General features: G+C 44.4%; 2 protein-coding genes and 1 non-coding gene across 4 annotated transcripts; 1 reads left to right on the forward strand and 2 right to left on the reverse strand.

The window, feature by feature from the left end:
* Positions 1-224: 224 nt before the first annotated feature.
* On the reverse strand, positions 225-4,409 carry RPL37 (ribosomal protein L37). The gene is made up of 4 exons (XM_073343848.1): positions 4,314-4,409; positions 3,150-3,285; positions 2,593-2,677; positions 225-340 (listed from the first exon to the last, which is right to left on the reverse strand). The coding sequence occupies exons 1-4, from the start codon at positions 4,314-4,316 to the stop codon at positions 271-273; spliced, it is 294 nt and encodes a 97-aa protein (XP_073199949.1). The 5' UTR covers positions 4,317-4,409; the 3' UTR covers positions 225-270.
* Positions 449-529, reverse strand: LOC140912179 (small nucleolar RNA SNORD72). The gene has a single exon (XR_012159257.1). It is a non-coding gene; the product is annotated as a small nucleolar RNA SNORD72 (small nucleolar RNA).
* A 164-nt stretch (positions 4,410-4,573) lies between the features above and the next one.
* Positions 4,574-18,923, forward strand: LOC140911234 (uncharacterized). Of its 2 annotated transcripts, XM_073343846.1 has the most exons (4): positions 4,574-4,630; positions 7,384-7,429; positions 16,725-17,695; positions 18,284-18,923. In XM_073343846.1, exons 3-4 carry the CDS (start codon positions 17,113-17,115, stop codon positions 18,403-18,405), a joined length of 705 nt encoding a protein of 234 aa, XP_073199947.1. In that variant the 5' UTR covers positions 4,574-4,630; positions 7,384-7,429; positions 16,725-17,112; the 3' UTR covers positions 18,406-18,923. The 2 variants fall into 2 exon arrangements, with proteins under 2 accessions (XP_073199947.1, XP_073199948.1); XM_073343847.1 differs by lacking the exon at positions 7,384-7,429 and having other exon boundaries at positions 4,599-4,630.
* The last annotated feature ends 1,500 nt before the right edge of the window (positions 18,924-20,423 follow it).

Consider the following 20,423-nt stretch of genomic DNA (forward strand, 5'->3'; position numbering starts at 1 on the left):
AGAATACTTATATACTTTGCCCATAAAAAACTTCAGCAATTACAGTATTTAGATGAACGCTCTTAAAGATAGAAATATGATCAGATGAGAAATCACTTAAAGGAATGTGTTTAATGAACTTCAACACAACACTCTGTCAGAATCTATTACACACACTCGCACGCACATATATAGATACCTTACCATTTCACTAAAGTAAAATATGTGTAAAAAAAACCTGACAATTTTTTTTCTGGATTAGACCATTTATTTTAACAAACAGATGAGTCCTTAAGATGAGCTGGATGCTGCAACGGCAGCTCTCTTGGGCTTAGGTGTTGTTCCTTCACGGAATCCATTCCTGTACGTACAAAAACAATAACAGAGTTAGTATTTTTTGAAAGCATTTTATATTCCAGGCTCCATAAAGTGGTATTTATTAGAAAGTTTCAGAGAATGTTTTTGGTTCAGCTTATCTCAGTTAGAAGTCAAAATCACTATGGAACTCATATGTTCAGACATTTTTAAAAAGAAACATCATTGACAAGCTGCTCATGAACATTTCAGTGCGTCTATTTAAAATTTCACTCCTAGTAAAAGTTATATTACCCAGAAGTACAGGTCTCAACATAATGGATGCAATCCTGCAGTGCTTACTCAGGTAAAACTCCAGTAGAAATAATTCTATTTTTCTTTTCCCAGCAAGTGATTTTTGAAGCCAAGGGGAGTTTCACTTTAGTAAGTACTGTATGATTAGATGTAAGGCTACTCCAAACACAAATCCCTCAGTCTCCAATTACTAATGAAGTAAAACTGAAGCAAAGTGAGAGCAGCTAGGGAACAAACAAGGGAACAGTCACTGCAAAGTTCACCAAGATAAGGCAATTAAATACAGCTAACCAATGCCTTGGGGCCATGTCTACATAAGTGATCTTACAGCCGCACATCACTGTGTAGCTGCTCTATGCCGACAGGAGAGAGCTCTCCTATCAACATAATAAAACCACCTCCACAAGCAATGTTAGCTGTGTCAGCAGGAGAAGCTCTCCTGCTGACATAAACACCGGTATAGACAGCGCTCTGTCAGTGTAACTTATGTCTCTCAGCGGGTGTTTTTTCACACCCTGAGCAACTTAAGTGGTAGCACAGACATGGCCTTAGATGTATCCAGTAGCAGGTTGTAGGAAGCAGGACATTATGTGATTTATTACAACTTTTTTCTGACAGCTGCTGTTAGGAAAGGACTATGCTGGCCAAAAGAATAAGAGCTAACACTGACTCTAGCTATAAATCTTTTTTGGACTTTCAAGAGCAACACTAGATGTCACTACCAAAATCAGTGTTCATTTTAAAGGAAGTTTCAGTTTTATTTTATACCTTCATGGAGCAGTGATGCTTTAGACTACATATGAACTCTATGTTGAAACATGAAAGGCACAACTTTAAAATGATTAATTCTCATTTTGAATGCAATTTCAACTTATCAAACATAACTCTCTCAGTTGTATAAGTTTCATGTTCCTGAATTAGTATTACTGTAGTGTCTATACCAAATTGCTAACTCATCAACTGGCAATCATGGCATTTCTTGCAAAAGGAACAGGCTAACAAAAATATGTTAGCTATTCATGGGCTGCTGTTATGGAAATCAAAATCAAACATTTCTGTTTCTCTTTTATATGATGTGATTTCCTCCACAATTTAAAACAAAACACTACGATCATAATCATACCCTGGGATTCTGCTGGTAATGCCACATGTGGGTAAAAAACTCTGAAATCTTTCAAGGACCTGTTACAAGAAGTTCTGCTTCAGGAATTTGTTGAGTTACAGGTAGTTACTATGCAACTACCACCACCCAGAAGATAAAAAAATAAGTATTCTTTCAAGTGGACAACTGGCCCAATTCTGTGACATGCAGAATGCCTTCAACTCACTTTATCAGTGCCTGGCAGAATCAGCAGATCTAGTAATACCATGAAGTAATCTGCTCAAAAACAAGTGCTGGACAAGACATACCTTCTAAAAAGAGATCATTTTAGTAATGAAGTGAAACTCCTTTAAAGTCTGCTAGAACAAATGTAGTCCAAACATGTAGTAGTTCAAAAAGTGCAAACAAAAGTGCAAAAACAAACAAACAAACCAAAAAACCCACCGAATTATCCCAAAGAGACTGTATTATCCTTGTGTAAAACCCCTCTAACTCCTTTCCTCTTGGGTTCTTCACTCCACAACAACAAAACACTGGTATAGTTACTTTATGCCCTATGTAGCCCCCATTAACTGAGCTTTCCAAAGCATTTATAAACATTCATTAAACCTTTGGTGACTTAGGTAAGTTCACTTGGCATGTTAGTTGCAGATCCTACATTAGGACTCAGAACTACAAGTCTAAACAAATGGAGAATGCTACCAAGGTATGTTGGGTTAAATATATGAATTATCAAATACCTTTTCCATCACAAGATGTTTACAACAAACTGAAAAATTTAAGACTACATACGTACTGCATAAATTACAAAAGAAAATGGCAATAAGTATTCATTTAGATAATGGGTTTTTAAAAGGTATTTGAAGTATGTGTAAGATCTCATGTTATAGTGTAACTTGTACCTGAATCGACGGTAGACATTTTTCAGGTGCCTCATACGACCAGTACCAGTGGTGTTGCGCCTTTTAGCCTTGGCACTCCAGTTATCTAGAATGCAATTTACACAGATTTATTTTGTTTCACCTACACAATTAAGTGTATAAAATGAGATAGGCAAGCACCATCCCTGTTTTACAGTGGGAATAAACCAGAACAACAGTAATACCACTAAAATATTATTTTAAAATATGCGTACATCGAACAATGGTTGTTTCTACAGGATACACTGTATATTGGAGAAGTGTAGCTATATGCAGAGCATCCCATTGTACGTGTATTTTCTCACAGAAGTTTCTCTATGTAAATAAAGAAAACAGAAGGTGCATTGCAAAATACCACAGAACTCCTTATATTTTTTCTATTAAATCACAAAAAAACCACACTGGTTTGGTTGTATTCACTTAGACAGAACCATCACTTTCACAAGTGACTATCCTGATATTGTATACACAGTTTCTTCATGAAAAACTAATTCAAAGAACAAGTTTACACAGATAATTTTTGAAGGTTCCATACTTACACTTTCTCTTGCGCTTAGCAGGATACCCACATTTCCCACAGGTGGATTTCTGGAGATGGTATGCCTTGGATCCGCAGCGACGGCACAAAGTGTGGGTCTTATTGCGGCGCTTACCGAATGATGATGTTCCCTTAGTCTGAAATACAATTCAGAAATTTGCATGTCAGAAAGCTGTATTAAATAAAAATATACAGTTTTGGCTAGCACTTAACTACATACCTCAAAACCAAGTAAAGTCTTCTGAAACTCTCACACTCAGACATTTTAATGAAACAACCAAAAGTACACACAAATGCAGAAGTGGAAACACATCTAACATACATATCTAAGTTTTACAGCTCACATCTCACTTTCTTAAACAGGAATTACTTACATTTCTGTATATCCCACCTTTATGACAGAAAAATGAGATAACACAACCGCTTAGAAATTTTTACAGATTCCTAATTCTGTTCTCAACCCCTCAAGTGATCTCTCATTGCGAGTAAACTGGGGGAACAGCATCAATTCACCAACAAGGCAGGCTCGTTCTGCACAAGCCAATGATACATTTTTATAGTTTTCATCAAAAAGACAACTCGGCAGGATCGTTTTGACAAGTCACAGATCTCGGCTGCCCTCCCTACCTCATGTCCCCCAATGTTTGCCTGGCTCCCCTTATTAAAGCGCTACCACAACCCCTTCTTGCACCACTGAGCCCCAACGCGCAGGAGGCTTTTACCGGATCTTTACGGGGCAGGTAGGGGGTTTACCCTTCAATACCGAGCTCCAGTAACGCCGCCTCGCCAGCACAAGGCCTCGCTCCACGCAGAGCCCCGTGAGTTCTAGCCCGGCGGGGGACAGCGAGGGAAGATGCTCGCGGAGAGGACCCGGAGACGGAAGACCCCGCGGCCCCAGCTCTCTCAGGGGGAGCGTGTCCAGCTCCTCCAGCCTCCGAGCGCGGCAAGAGGGAGCAGGGGCCGGCGGCGGCAGCTCCCGGGGCGGCAGCGGCGCCTCCGCGCGGGCCCGCCGTGGCCTTACCGCAGAGGCAGCCTAGAGCCCCGGCGCGCAGCTCCACCGTGGCGTACGGACACGCCGGCCCCCGGGCAGCCTCTCCGCGCCCTGCAAGGCCCCGAATCCCGCTGGATGGCAGCGGATTTTCCCCGTCCCCGTGCCGGCACTCACCATCTTCCTCCGGCCGCCAGCCCCAAAGAGACCCGGGCCCGCCCACCGCTTCCGCTATATCCCGCCCGCCACTTCCGGGTGCTGCGGCCAAACCGCTCCGCCCGGCCCGGGGAGCCATGGCGGGGAGCCTGGACCGGAGGGCCGAGTGCTCGGGGGGGAGCCTGGGGAGAGGGAGACGGGGTGTCACGGGGCGGGCGCCTGGGGGAAGGGCCAAGGGGTGACACGGGGGGAGAGCCTGGGCCCGAAGGCAGCGGGGGACGGGAGGCGGAGTGACACGAAGGGAGCCTGGGCCCGAAGGGAAGGGGACGGGAGACGCGGTGAGCGGCTGACACAGGGCGGGAACTTGGGCCGAGGCGGGGCCGGGATGGAAGACGGAGTGACGCGGGGGGAGCCCGGGCTCGAGGGGAGCGGGGACGGGAGTTGGGGTGACCTGACTCGGGGCCTGAAGGGATGACACGACAGGAGAGCCTCGGGGAGGGTAGAGGGTGTGACACCGGGGGAGCCAGGGCCCGGGAGATGGGGTGACACAGATGGGGAGCCTGGGCCCGAGCAGAGGGGAAATACGGGGCAGGGGGAGGAGGTCCGGTTGCCCACAGCAGCTGCGTTGCGGGGGCGGGAGGGGGGGTGTTGTTTGCCAACCCTCCAGTGTTGTCTTGAAGCATCAGGAATTACAGATTAATTCCCCAGGTAGTGGTGTGAGCAACTAGGGGGAAAACCCTGGGGAATTCTCACAGTGACTAGGGGACTGGCTTGAACTTCTTTGCTTGCCTAGGAAGAATCTGCTGCATCCACAGGTCCTTATTTTCCACTGGGGCAAACTGCTGGGTAGTAATTGTAAATGATTTTCCCAGTAGTTCAGGCCTTAAAACTGTTATGTCATGTGATGAAACCTCCCAGAATAGATCCAACCAGAACTGGCAACTTTAGCACAGGGGCACCGGCCTGGTGGGGGGCGGGGACAGGGGAAAGGGAGGATAATATGCAGTGTCACCATATGCAGGAGAATAATATGCAGTGTCACCAATCCCAAACGCTCAAAAATCATTAGGTTATTTTTAAGTAATCTACCATTTATAGACAGCTTCAGATGTCACTACTTTGCAAACCTTGTAAGCACCACTTACCTGTCTTCTTACTGACCTATACTGTTGCTCAACTCTGACCTACAAAGCTTCCTGAATTGCTGGACATCAGAATAACATGTGTGATAATCTCATTCATCTCAAGATTTGGGACTGATGCTCAACAAGGCCACCTCTCATTCTCTTTCAGAAAGTAATGCAGTGTGCTACAGATCCTGAAAATATGGGATAATAGTTGCTTATAATTGATAAAGAAAAGTCTCCCAACTCCACAAAACAGTCTTAAACCTTCTAGTACATAAAATGGACTTGGATTTACACATTTAACAAAGTTAATTATTATATGCAGTGTTATTCACAAGTATAATTTCTTCCACACATTTTAATCCATGGAACAAGTCAGGGATGTCCCTACTCTTAATCCTATTTATAAGTCTAGCAAAGGCATCTGTGCTTTGATTATGGTCAGGAAGAGTCTGACAATGTAAGGCATCATAATAGGCATAATAGACTTCATAATTACAAGTGAAGTAATCTTTTTCATTGTTCCAGTACTGCAAAGGGACTAAAGCTGCTTGAATGGTCAATTGGAGTATCCCCTCTGGTGAGGTAAACAGAGTGCTGGTATAGAATCTGTAAACCACCAGCCGCCTGAACACTTCCTTGGATTATGGAGGTGGGAGGTGTTGTATTTATTTAGATGGACTATATGACACAGAGATGATCATTTGACCCTGAAACTGTCCAACATTACACAGTTTTAAACAGGGTTTGGGGTTTCGTATACAGAGATCTCAGGCTGCTTAATACTATGGCAAACACATGGTTAAAAGGATTTTTAACCATGTATTAAAAATACAAAAAAGAAGGAAAAACAAAGTGTTTGAAATGTAAAGAATTATGTAACGCTTTTATTTTAACATCCTTTTTTTCCTTTAGCCTTAAGAGAGTCTTTAAAGGGGGAGGGAGGATCCTTATATGAGAGTCTCTTAGATGGTAATTGTCTTTTTGGGGAAAAGAGAAGAAGTTAGGTGAGATGGGCTGGAGCTGTTGTTGATAAAGTCTGATCCCCTTTCCTAAAGGACAAAACAAGCATAAACACATAAAAAAGGGTAAAGAAAGGGACAGCAAAGATAGAAAAAATGTCTCTGGTGTTGAGTCTTGCAGTCTCACTGCTGGAAAAATACAGGCACAGCACATTGTCATATTAGACACTTTGGGTATCTACTGTGCAAATAGACACCTGCAGCTGTCCTATACCAACTCACTCGGGCTCATGCGTAAGGGGATGTTTAATTGTGTGTAGACATTCCAGCTCAGGCTGCAGCCTGAGCTTGGGATCCTCCCACTACTCAGGGTCTTAAGAATCTGGGCTCCAGCCTGAGCCTGAATATCTACACTGCAATTAAACAGCCCCTTAGCGCAAACCCGAGTCAGCTGGCCTGGACTAGGCATGGGTTTTTAATTGCACTAGTGTAGACATACCTTCTGAGTGCTGGTAAACTTGTACGCTACTAGCATCAGGCTGTTTAGGGCAATGCTTTTGCTGCATTTTTCTGATCACAAGCTTACAGCAGTGTTGTAAAATATTCAGTGTTGACCAGCTAGGCTGGACTCTTATTAGACAAAAGGCAAAAGAAGAGGGATAGGAAAGAGAAGAAATAAGGTAGGGAAGGAAAAGGACATGTGGGGTGGGGGGAGGGGAAGAGAGAGGTTGATATCCAGGTAGTGTTTGGGATTTAGCCAGTGCCAATGGAGATAACAAAGTCATGTGGCTTTCTCTCTGTGGCCTGGTCTGGTAAGGACATCTTTCAGGATCGGGATGAAGACAGTCCAGGAACCCAGGAGACCATGGGAAATCCAAACAACTCAGACAGCATGAATATATGTTACAGCATACAAACTGGATCTGGGCAATCTTCCTTATGTAAACCTTGCTATGTATATTTTAACTAATGTCCCTTTCCTGTTTTCTATTTTGATCTCAGGAGCTTAGGAGATGCTGCAGTGGCAGTGGACAGACTAGCCACTAAAGTAAGCACATTGGAATGTGTGCCTATGTACATGTTTAAAACATATTTTAGTCCCTTGTAGAACAAAAAATACCCAGTTTGGAAACATGCTTAGAAATGTTAATAAAGGTGTATTTTGCAGTATCTCTTTGAGCCTTTAATTAGTGCTATGGGAGGTTGGAATATTGGAGGTGGGGAATGGGTAAATCTAAGACTGACCAAGTACTATCTCAGCTGTTCTCAGTCCTGCATGCAGACAGCGAGTGAGAGTTTTGACAAGCAGCTCAGTGTTCAGAGTTGTCACAGCAGCATGGGAAGGAGCCTTGTAGGCGTGCCCAGAGACTCAAGAAGTAATTATACCATTGCAGCTACAGCACTTCCAGTCCACACTACCACTGCATTGGTGCTAGAAAAATTGGTGCACTATTGCAAGAACTTTTGTGGTGAGGATCTGAAGGACCTGATATTCCACTGTCTTTCACCCTGTGTAGTCATTTATACCTGTGCACAGTGAGTTACAAAGTGGATGTAAAATACTTTGCACAGGAGAAGATGATTACACAAGTAAAGTTTCCGGCCTGAGATGTCCTACAAGCATAGCAGGTGCTTGTAGTACCAAGTTTCTTTACAAGGCCAAGGAACCTAAAAGCTTTTTTCCAAACTGAGATGCCTCAAGCCATAAGTGCTTGCAGCTCCCATTGAAGTTTGAACATTGTGACCTAGGTGGCTGCCTACAATCACACAAGAAGTCTGTAGCAGTGCTGGGAATAGAACCCAAGGCAAAATTTTCAACAATGTTTACTAATTTGGGGTGCCTTAATTTCTGGGTGCCAGCTTGATTTTCAGAGTTGTGGGCATCTGCCTCTCTCTGAAGTCATTGGGAGATGCAGGTTCACGGCACCTCTGAAAATCTGGTCCAAAATGTATCAAGATGGCACTCAAATTATGAGGCACCTAAGGTTAGTGGACACAGTACTGAAAATTTGATCCCATATATTTGCTCTCCTTTAACCACAAGACAGTTTATTATTTCTAGTAAGAATGTAGAGCACAGCAACATTGATTGCCACTAGAGGACAGTGTAATTTAGCTGAGTCCTTCCTATCCTACAATTTACTAAGAAACCCTTTGATGACTCTCTACTAAATAACTGTGAATTGTGTCAATTGATTGAAATTCATATTATGAAGTTTTAGTTGTGCTTAATTCTTAAATCTCTATTACTATAATAAAACATAAACAAAGATGATACATATGTGAGAAGCTGGGGCATTCATTCATAAACCAGTGAATGTATAAAAAGCTTCTATTTGATTAAAATGATTAAAAAAGAAAATTGGTAGAAGAAAAAGTATTTAGTTTAAGAGATTGCTTGATAAAATGCATAATAAACAAGCAAAAAATCTTTCAGCAAAACTGACTATTGGAAACATTTCTGCCTCCAGCCATTCCTACATCTTATTGGGAGAGACCCAGTTCAGTTCTGGATGTTCAGTTCTCTTCTATATGTAACAAAAGATACCCATAATCCCTTCACTCCCAAACATTAAAATATTCCTCTTCCACAAAAACAGCACAAAAAATTAACTCACATATAATGAAACCAAATCTACCACAATTTAGTGAAAATAAGGTTTCATAGAACTCATATTTTTAATGCAGGGGTTCTTTAAAGGTTTTTATAGTGTGGATGACATCTGAGTAGAGAGAATGTCTTATGGACATCTCTCCTTCCATTCCTGATTGCTTGGACCCCACTTCACCTCCCATTCTTGTTAGAACTCTAGCAATTGCTCACATGGATAAATAATATTATGAGAGTAGTTAATATACTTTTAGCTTCTTTTAATGCATCTTAGCAGCTGGAAATGAGGAAAGTCACGACCCATAACCAGCTAGTTCTCTTCAGACCACAAGCAAAAACTATGTGGACCGCCAGTGGTCCATATATCGCAGTTAAGAACCTCTGTTTAATGTCCCCAGTCACAAATAAATATGCCTGCAACAAAATTACTACTCAGCTACTGAACTACATTTCTCAAAGCACTACAGGTGTGGTGTCATGGTTTGCATCATATTCGGGTATAAAACACTCCATTTTCTACACATTGGAAGAGGCTCCTAAGTACAAAGAAGACACCTAGGAACATCACAGTATTTCCTTTTTCATTGGCCATGCATTTGCATTAAAAAAAATCAATTAACCTACAACAAATCAAGTACTTTTCAACAATCAATAAATAATTCATCACTTCTTTGTGGCCTCATCTTCACTGCAACAGTTACCTTGAGTTAGGCCGTGTCTACACTAGCGAGCTTACAGCTGTACCAATGCAGCTGCACCATTGTAAGATCAGTCATGTAGCCATGCTATACTGATGGGAGAGAGCTCTCCCATCGACATAATAAAACCACTTCAATGAGCGGCGGTTTTTTCACACCCCTGAGCGACATGAGTTTTGCTGATATAAGTGGTAATGTAGACACAACTTCAGTGAGTACACTCAAGTTACTATACTCATGCTAACCTAGCTCAAGTTAGGGCAGGTGTACACTAAAAATTCAGGTTGACCCAGCTATGTTGCTCAGGGGTGTGAAAAATCCACACCCCTAAGCAACAGTGAAGCCGACCTAACCCCTGGTGCAGACAGTGCTATATAGACAGAAGAATTCTTTCATTGACCTAACTGCCACCTCTTGGGGAAGTGGATTAACTATGCAGATGGGAGAGCTCCTCCCATAGCCCTAGCAAGAGTCTACTTTGTAGGTACAGCCTTAAAGCAACCACAATTCAGAACAACACTGGAGTTATACATAGTGATTTGATTAGCAGCAGAGTGTGATTAGATTAGCAGAGTGATTGAATTAGCTGCTAATGAGTTATTGCATCCCCACAGAGGATCAACATGATTTGATTAGCCATCTAATAGCTAGCTCAAGTTTAAATCTCAAACTAGAGATTTTTGTGTATGGGTGGGAGTTAAGTTGTAACTCAACCTAACTGTGCTGTGAAGACACACCCACTTGGATATATAATTTAATGTGTAACTGATTTCAAAGAAGTATTTACTTTTTCCCAGAAATAAACTCTCCTTTAAGGAACATGCCTTGTAAATGTTCCTTTTTCCACAATGTACTTTCTGTCTCAGATTTGCATAGCTCAGGATTACTGCAGGAAACACCAAACTGAAAAGATTTGCGATTCTGCAAAAGAAAAAAGAAACAGCACCATGCACACCTGTTCATACAGATACACCCCCGCCCCCCAACCATCCTGGCTGTGGACTATGGGTTGTTTTTTTAATTCTACCATCCTGCACAGACAGTCTTTGGTCATTATGGTTAAAATTTTCCTACTTGGATGCCCAGAGTTAGACTCCTAAATCCATATTTAGATATCTAAATGTAACAGGCCTGATTTTCACAGCTTTTGAGCACCCGCAACTCCATTTCCCTGGATTCCTTTCTCAGCCAGGCCCAGTTCCCCCCTTGCCTCCCTGTCCAAGTCTTCCCCTTCTTACTGGCTTATATTCCCTCTCCCATTCAGCCCTCCCCTTCACAGGTTTCCAGTATCCTTGCTAGCCAGTCTCAGTCTCTAGCCCAGCTCCTCATCTGATCTCAGTCTTCCCCCCATCGCACTGGCTCCCAGTCATAGAATCATAGAACCATTGGGTTAGAAGGGACGGCAAGGGTCATCTAGTCTAATCCTCTGCCAAGATACAGGATTTGTTGTGTCTAAACCATCCAGCCTCCTTTTGAAAACCTCCAGTGAAGGAGCTTCCATGACCTTCCTAGGCAGTCTGTTCCCTTGTCCTACTGTTCTTACAGTTAGGAAGCTTTTCCTGAGATTTAATCTAAATCTGCTATGATGTAGTTTGAACCCATTGCCGTTTGTCCTGCCCTCTGTGTCAAGAGAGAACAATTTTTTCCTATCTTTTTTTATGGCAGCCTGTCAAGTATTTAAAGACTGCTATCATATCCCCCCTTAATCTCCTCTTTTCCAGACTAAACATACCCAGCTCCTTCAATCTTTATTTATCTGGCTTGCATTCCATCCCTTTGATCATCTTTGTCACTCACTTCTGGATCCTTTCCAGTTTCTCTACATCCTTTCTATACATTGGTGACCAAAATTGGACACAGTATTCTAGCAGAGGCCTAACCAGTGCTGAGTAGAGCGGTACTATCATCTCCCGTGATTTGCATGCTTGGCCTCTGTTAATGCAACCTAAAATTGCATTTGCTTTTTTTGCAATAGCATCGCATTGTTGACTCAAGTTGAGGTTGTGATCCACCACCACTCCCAGATCCTTCTCAGCAATGTTGCTGCCAAACCAGTTATCCCCCATTCTGTATTTGTGCATTTGTTTTTTCTTCCCTAAGTGCAGCACCTTACATTTGTCTTTGTTGAATTTCATTTTGTCATCTATAACCCAGGTCTCCAATTTATCAAGAAACCTTTGAATTTTAGCTCTATCCTCCAGAGTGTTGGCAACCCCTCCCTCCCCCACCCCCACCCCAGCTTTGTGTCATCTGCAAATTTGATCAGTGTGCTCTCTATTCCTACATCAAGGTCATTAATAAAGATGTTAAATAACACCAACCCAGTACACATCCCTGTGGAACCCCACTTGAGACTTTCCTCCAATCTGACATCATTTCACTAAAAGTTACTCATTGTTTGCAGTTGTTTAACCAGTTATGTATTCTGCCAAGCCCACATTTCTCCAGCTTACCTATCAGAATGTTATATGGGACTGTGTCAAAAGCAGGGCTGGCCTTACCATGAGGCGAACTGAGGCGGCCAGCTCAGGTGCCAAACTGTGGGGGGAGTGGGGTGCCACTAGGACCCAGAGTGTAGAAAATTGTGTCTGCTGCTGGTGCATATGTATTCTCTCTGCTTTAGATGCACAGAGATGGTGGAGTGCTGTGCTGGAGGAAGGAGGGCACAAGAGTCATAACAGGCAGGCAGGAGAAAAGGTGAGAGGGAATAACAGAAAGCAGCAGGAACTGCAGGGAGAGAGAGGAGGAGGAGCCTCTTACGTACCTCTCTAGCACCCCCAGAAGCCTGGACTGATTAACACCAGCTTCTCAGGGAGCTTCCTGTTTCCTGCTGCTTCCCTGAACCCACTTGAGGAGAACAGGCAGCCAACTGAAGTAGTAGGAGCCAGTTAGGCCCTTAAGATGCTGATATCTTCCCTCACTCAGGCCCTGCTACCAGCCTGCTTATTTGCCCCCTTCAATTGAGTGTTGAGAGCCACTATAGCTGGCACAGAACTGCAGTCATGAGTGAAAGAAGAAAACTCCCCTCTGGGGCAGCATTCAGAAAAAGAAAGAAAGCAAAGGAAGCTTTTCTATCTAAACAGGAAGGAGCTCTCCTGAGATACACAGACACAAATGTTCATGGTGAGCCTTCCGGCCCCAGTGTGGATGTGAGTGGTGAGGAAATGCCTGATTTTCCAGTTAGTCAGAGTGCAGGTGACCTGGCAGCTACTGCAGCATCCATATCTCCATCTCAAATGGATGTAACCATGCACATTCCTGAAGAAAAGTGTAGATCAGAGAAGAGTGTGGTGGAGGCGCAAGAAACAGCTGCTGCTGAGTTTAGTTCCTTAAGTCTAGATGATCCAGGACTGTGGACCCACTTGAGCAGTAGCCTGAGGGACTTCCTTGTACTGCATGGGCCACAGCAAGTGAAAAACTTCATGTTCCCCAAAGACAATAAAAATAGAAGTTTCCATCCAACACATTACTGCCGTGAAATCCCCAAGGGTGACAAAGTGGAGAGGCCATGGCTTATGTACTCAAAAACACAGAATGCTGCGTACTGTTTTTGTTGCAAACTCTTCCAATCTAATGTTCCAGCCACATTGGGTTCTACAGGAACAAAGGCTCATTGCCATTGTGAGAATGCTTGCTACCCAAAACCTAGCACTGCGTGGCACTTCAGATCAGCTGTATGTGCCAAACAATGGAAACTTCCTTAAAATTGTGGAGCTGATGGCTGAGTTTGATGCTGTACTCCAGGAGCATCTAAGAAGAGTCACCACCCAAGAAATGTACACACACTACTACCTTGGAAAAACAATTCAAAACGAGATCATACAGTTACTGGCAACAAAAGTCAAACAGAAGATTGTGGCAGAGCTGAAGTCAGCAAGATATTGCTCTGTTATTCTGGACTGCACACCTGACATCAGCCATACGGAACAAATGACTTGAATGGTGCGTTTTGTAACAACAACAGAACCTAGTGAAAATGTCCCTGCAATGGTGACTGTCAGAGAGCATTTTCTAGAATTTATTGACATTGATGATACAACAGGAGCTGGTATGACAAATGTGCTTCTTAAAAAGCTGGACGATACGGGAATTACAATAGGCTGAAATGAGAAATGAGGGGCTACGATAATGGTGCCAACATGACAGGAAAGAACAGAGTGCAGACATGGATCTGAGAGTTAAACCCTCGAGCTTTTTGTGCCCTATGCAGTTCTCATTCATTGAACTTGGTGGTGAGTGATGCAGCATTAGCTTCTAGTGAGGCTGCTGAATTTTTTGAATGTAATTCAAAGCATCTATATATTTTTCTCTGCATCAACTCATCGATGGCAAATTTTGAAGCAATATCTGGGAACATCCTCTCTAACACTGAAACCACTGAATGCCACATGATGGGAAAGTCAAGTGGAGGCGACAAAGCCTATCAAACACCAAATTGGGAAGACAGATGATGCCACAGTTGCCATTATGGAGGATAATGCTATGACAGGAACTGTTTGTGGGAGAACAGTGGCAGAGGGAAATGGAATCACCAGAAACATACATAACTTCAAATTTTTTTTGTGGCTTAGTGTTGTGGCATGACATACTATTTGAAATAAATGTTGTAAGCAAGAGACTCCAAGGTGTTGACCTTGATATATCTGGAGCAATGGAACAACTGGACAAAGCAAAGTCATACCTACAGTCTTACCAGTCTGATGAGGGATTTCAAAACATTCTGAAGAGTGCACAGAAATTGGCAGAGGAACTTCACACTGAAGCTATTTTCCCATCCATTCAAGAATACAATAGTCACCGAAGAAGACATTTTGATTATGAGGCACAGGATAATCCCATAAGAGACACCAAACAACAATTCAAAGTTGAATTCTTTAACTAGATTGTGCAATACAGTCAGTTGAAGAATGTTTCATGCAGCTCAAGGAACACAGCAGTATATCTGCGATGTTGTATGATATTCCAAAACTCCTCACTATAGCTGAAGAAGACCTACACCAGCAATGCAGGGCACTAGAGACAGTGTTGACACATGATGACATGTGCAATATTGATGTGAGTGATTTAGGTGATGAACTGAAAACCCTTTCAAGATACATTTCAGCAGGATCAACTCCAAAGGAATATATGTGCACAGGTAAGATGACCACCCTCTTTCCAAATGCTTTTGTTGCTCTGCGCATACTTCTAACACTTCCTGTAACAGTTGCCAGTGGAGAACATAGCTTCTCCAAGCTTAAGTTAATAAAAACACATCTATGCTCCACAATGACACAGGAGAGGCTAGTTGGCCTTGCAACCATCTCAATAGAGCATGAGCTGGCCCAGACTGTGGACCTTCAGGAAGCAGTTCAAATCTTTGCAACCAAGAAGGCATGGAAAGCACCACTTTAATTATTCAAACAGATACAAATGCCAGTGTTTACTATGCAGACAAGAAAAGTTACATTTGCTGTTCAGGCGTTTGAAAGTTAAGTGTTACTTAAAATTTTTGAAGAAGGCATTTTAAGTTGTTAGTTTTCCTTTATTGGGGTAGGTAACAGAGCAGTAGCATGAGAGGAATAGAACAGAAAGAAGGCAGAATTGAGACCTTTCAAAGTTTTGGCCCAAGCGAGGGGGTATGGGGGCGTCATTTGAACTCCCCGCCTCAGGTTCCAAAATGTTGTGGGCCGGCCTGGTCAAAAGCTTTGCTGAAGTCCACCATCCCTATTTCCTTCCCCCCTTAGCTCCGTGTCACAGTGTCTGCTTGGTCAGTCCGAGGGCTGGTCTACGCTACAAAGTAAGGTCAGCTTAACTTCACTGCTCAGGACTGTGAAAAATATCACGCCCTGTGCGATGCAATTAAGGAAACCTAAGCCCCAGTGTAGACACTGCTAGGTCTACAGAATTCTTCCGTTCACCTAGCTACCGTCTCTCGGAGAGATGGCTTTAGTACAGTGATGGAAGAACTCCTTCTGTCTCTGGCAAAGCTATGCCACTGGAGCATTTACCCCACCCCTGGTTCCTTGTCCTAATTTACTCCCTCTGTCACCCCACTCCCACTCCAGATCTGGTTCTTGTGCTCTCTGCATTCAAGCGGTATTTTTTCACAGGAACAGCAAAAGGCATATTCATGATATAAAAACCACCTCTCTCCCAAATGTTAGGTTCCTGCTCCACAGCATGGAGATGCTAGGGCTTCTCAGTGAAATGACTGTAAGAATTTTTTTAACATGGATAAAGCAATGTATTTTTTCCTAATTGCATTCTCAGAAATGACTAACCATTTTTACCAAACTTTAAAAAAATATTCAGCCTGAAGCAGACACCTGGCATGAAAAAATTCAGCCTGAATGGTTAAAGTTTGGCAAAGTTATGGTCAACTGAAAACAGGGTCTTATAATGAGAAATATCAGGCAGCCCTAAGTACAGAGATGTCCGGATTGTGGCCGTGGACATTTTGTCATAACATTTCTTCCTTTATTTAATCATATTTCTTTAAGAAGTGTCAATCCAAGTCTCTAGGTGCTTGCACAGATATTTAAATGTACAAATTAAGGATAATTACAACCCACCGATTCAAAACAACCCCATGTCACAAAATATACTTTAATAACAATCCCCCACATCAGACTATCCACTGTCATTCAATCTGTTCCGTAGCAAAAGCCGGGGGAGATAGATGAGTCTTGCAGCAACCAATTCAGGTGAAGTTGAACCAACAAGACTCTTTCCTTTGACTGTACTGTGAGTTGGATGAGGCCCTAACCTTGATGTTCACATTGAACAGGAAGAGTGACAGAGAGAAATGTTTTGGTTCCCCATGAGAGAGCCTTTCGGGCAGATGAGGAATCACCCAGGAGCTCTCTCTCAGACCTCTCAGAAAGAAAGGGATGAAGCAACCTAGGAGAGACTCTATCTACCCCATTAGAAACCACAGACTTGTCATTAAAACATCATGCTCCATAACTGTCTGCCACATTGAACAGTTCCACATTTCTGTATGTTGAGGATGTTATAGTGGAGATAATGAAATGCTTTCTTACTTCCTGCAGAGCCAGAGAATATGATTTCAAAAGGTCTTAGAGCCCTGGTCTACACTAGGACTTTAGGTCGAATTTAGCAGCGTTAAATCGATGTAAACCTGCACCCGTCCACACAATGAAGCCCTTTATTTCGACTTAAAGGGCTCTTAAAATTGATTTCCTTACTCCACCCCTGACAAGTGGATTAGCGCTTAAATCGACGTTGCCGGCTCGAATTTGGGGTACTGTGGACACAATTCGATGGTGTTGGCCTCCGGGAGCTATCCCAGAGTGCTCCATTGTGACCGCTCTGGACAGCACTCTCAACTCAGATGCACTGGCCAGGTAGACAGGAAAAGAACCGCGAACTTTTGAATCTCATTTCCTGTTTGGCCAGCGTGGCAAGCTGCAGGTGACCATGCAGAGCTCATCAGCACAGGTGACCATGATGGAGTCCCAGAATCGCAAAAGAGCTCCAGCATGGACCGAACGGGAGGTACGGGATCTGATCGCTGTTTGGGGAGAGGAATCCGTGCTATCAGAACTCCGTTCCAGTTTTCGAAATGCCAAAACCTTTGTGAAAATCTCCCAGGGCATGAAGGACAGAGGCCATAACAGGGACCCGAAGCAGTGCCGCGTGAAACTGAAGGAGCTGAGGCAAGCCTACCAGAAAACCAGAGAGGCGAACAGCCGCTCTGGGTCAGAGCCCCAAACATGCCGCTTCTATGATGAGCTGCATGCCATTTTAGGGGGTTCAGCCACCACTACCCCAGCCGTGTTGTTTGACTCCTTCAATGGAGATGGAGGCAATATGGAAGCAGGTTTTGGGGACGAAGAAGATGATGATGAGGAGGAGGTTGTAGATAGCTCACAGCAAGCAAGCGGAGAAACCGGTTTTCCCGACAGCCAGGAACTGTTTCTCACCCTAGACCTGGAGCCAGTACCCCCCGAACCCACCCAAGGCTGCCTCCTGGACCCAGCAGGCGGAGAAGGGACCTCTGGTGAGTGTACCTTTTAAAATACTATACATGGTTTAAAAGCAAGCATGTGAAAGGATTACTTTGCCCTGGCATTTGCGGTTCTCCTAGATGTAGTCCTAAAGCCTTTGCAAAAGGTTTCTGGGGAGGGCAGCCTTATTGCGTCCTTCATGGTAGGACACTTTACCACTCCAGGCCAGTAACACGTACTCGGGAATCATTGTAGAACAAAGCATTGCAGTGTATGTTTGCTGGCATTCAAACAACATCCGTTCTTTATCTCTCTGTGTTATCCTCAGGAGAGTGAGATATAATTCATGGTCACCTGGTTGAAATAGAGTGCTTTTCTTCAGGGGACACTCAGAGGAGCCCATTCCTGCTGGGCTGTTTGCCTGTGGCTAAACAGAAATGTTCCCCGCTGTTAGCCACAGGGAGGGGGGAAGGTTGAGGGGGTAGTCACGCGGTGGGAGGAGGCAAAATGCGACCTTGTAACAAAATCACTTGTGCTATGTATGTAATGTTAACAGCAAAGTTTACCCTGAAAGAGTGTAGCCACTGTTTTATAAAATGTGTCTTTTTAAATACCGCTGTCCCTTTTTTTTTCTCCACCAGCTGCATGTGTTTCAATGATCACAGGATCTTCTCCTTCCCAGAGGCTAGTGAAGCTTAGAAAGAAAAAAAAAACGCACTCGCGATTAAATGTTCTCCGAGCTCATGCTGTCCTCCCACACTGACAGAGCACAGACGAATGCGTGGAGGCAAATAATGTCAGAGTGCAGGAAAGCACAAAATGACCGGGAGGAGAGGTGGCGGGCTGAAGAGAGTAAGTGGCGGGCTAAAGACAGGGCTGAAGCTCAAATGTGGTGGCAGCGTGATGAGAGGAGGCAGGATTCAATGCTGAGGCTGCTGCAGGACCAAACCAGTATGCTCCAGTGTATGGTTGAGCTGCAGCAAAGGCAGCTGGAGCACAGACTGCCACTGCAGCCCCTCTGTAACCAACCGCCCTCCTCCCCAAGTTCCATAGCCTCCACACCCAGACGCCCAAGAACGCGGTGGGGGGGCCTCCGGCCAACCAGCCACTCCACCACAGAGGATTGCCCAAAAAAAAGAAGGCTGTCATTCAATAAATTTTAAAGTTGTAAACTTTTAAAGTGCTGTGCTTAAAGTGCTGTGTGGCATTTTCCTTCCCTCCTCCACCACCCCTCCTGGGCTACCTTGGTAGTCATCTCCCTATTTGTGTGATGAATGAATAAAGAATGCATGAATGTGAAGCAACAATGACTTTATTGTCTCTGCAAGTGGTGATTGAAGGGAGGAGGGGCGGGTGGTTAGCTTACAGGGAAGTAGAGTGAACCAAGGGGCGGGGGGCTTCATCAAGGAGAAACAAACAGAACTTTCACACCGTACCCTGGCCAGTCATGAAACTGGTTTTCAAAGCTTCTCTGATGCGTACCGCGCCCTCCTGTGCTCTTCTAACCACCCTGGTGTCTGGCTGCGCGTAACCAGCAGCCAGGCGATTTGCCTCAACCTCCCACCCCGCCATAAACGTCTCCCCTTTACTCTCACAGATATTGTGGAGCACACAGCAAGCAGTAATAACAGTGGCAATATTGGTTTCACTGAGGTCTAACCAAGTCAGTAAACTGCGCCAGCGCGCCTTTAAACGTCCAAATGCACATTCTACCACCATTCTGCACTTGCTCAGCCTGTAGTTGAACAGCTCCTGACGACTGTCCAGGCTGCCTGTGTACAGCTTCATGAGCCATGGCATTAAGGGGTAGGCTGGGTCCCCAAGGATACATATAGGCATTTCAACATCCCCAACAGTTATTTTCTGGTCTGGGAATAAAGTCCCTTCCTGCAGCTTTTGAAACAGACCAGAGTTCCTGAAGATGCGAGCATCATGCACCTTTCCCGGCCATCCCACGTTGATGTTGGTGAAACGTCCCTTGTGATCCACCAGAGCTTGCAGCACTATCGAAAAGTACCCCTTGTGGTTTATGTACTTGGCGGCTTGGTGCTCCGGTGCCAAGATAAGGATATGGGTTCCGTCTATAGCCCCATCACAGTTAGGGAATCCCATTGCAGCAAAGCCATCCACTATGACCTGCACATTTCCCAGGGTCACTACCCTTGATATCAGCAGATCTTTGATTGCGTGGGCTACTTGCATCACAGCAGCCCCCACAGTAGATTTGCCCACTCCAAATTGATTCCCAACTGACCGGTAGCTGTCTGGCATTGCAAGCTTCCACAGGGCTATCGCCACTCGCTTCTCAACTGTGAGGGCTGTTCTCATCTTGGTATTCATGCGCCTCAGGGCAGGGGAAAGCAAGTCACAAAGTTCCATGAAAGTGCCCTTACGCATGCGAAAGTTTCGCAGCCACTGGGAATCGTCCCAGACCTGCAACACTATGCGGTCCCACCAGTCTGTGCTTGTTTCCCGAGCCCAGAATCGGCGTTCCACAGCATGAACCTGCCCCATTAGCACCATGATGCATGCATTGGCAGGGCCCATGCTTTCAGAGAAATCTGTGTCCATGTCCTGATCACTCACGGGACCGCGCTGACGTCGCCTCCTCGCCCGGTATCGCTTTGCCAGGTTCTGGTGCTGCATATACTGCTGGATAATGCGTGTGGTGTTTAATGTGCTCCTAATTGCCAAAGTGAGCTGAGCGGCCTCCATGCTTGCCTTGGTATGGCGTACGCACAGAAAAAAGGCGCGGAACGATTGTCTGCCGTTGCTCTGACG

This window comes from Lepidochelys kempii, chromosome 5, assembly GCF_965140265.1.
Source record: "Lepidochelys kempii isolate rLepKem1 chromosome 5, rLepKem1.hap2, whole genome shotgun sequence".
NCBI classification, from domain to species: Eukaryota; Metazoa; Chordata; order Testudines; family Cheloniidae; genus Lepidochelys; species Lepidochelys kempii.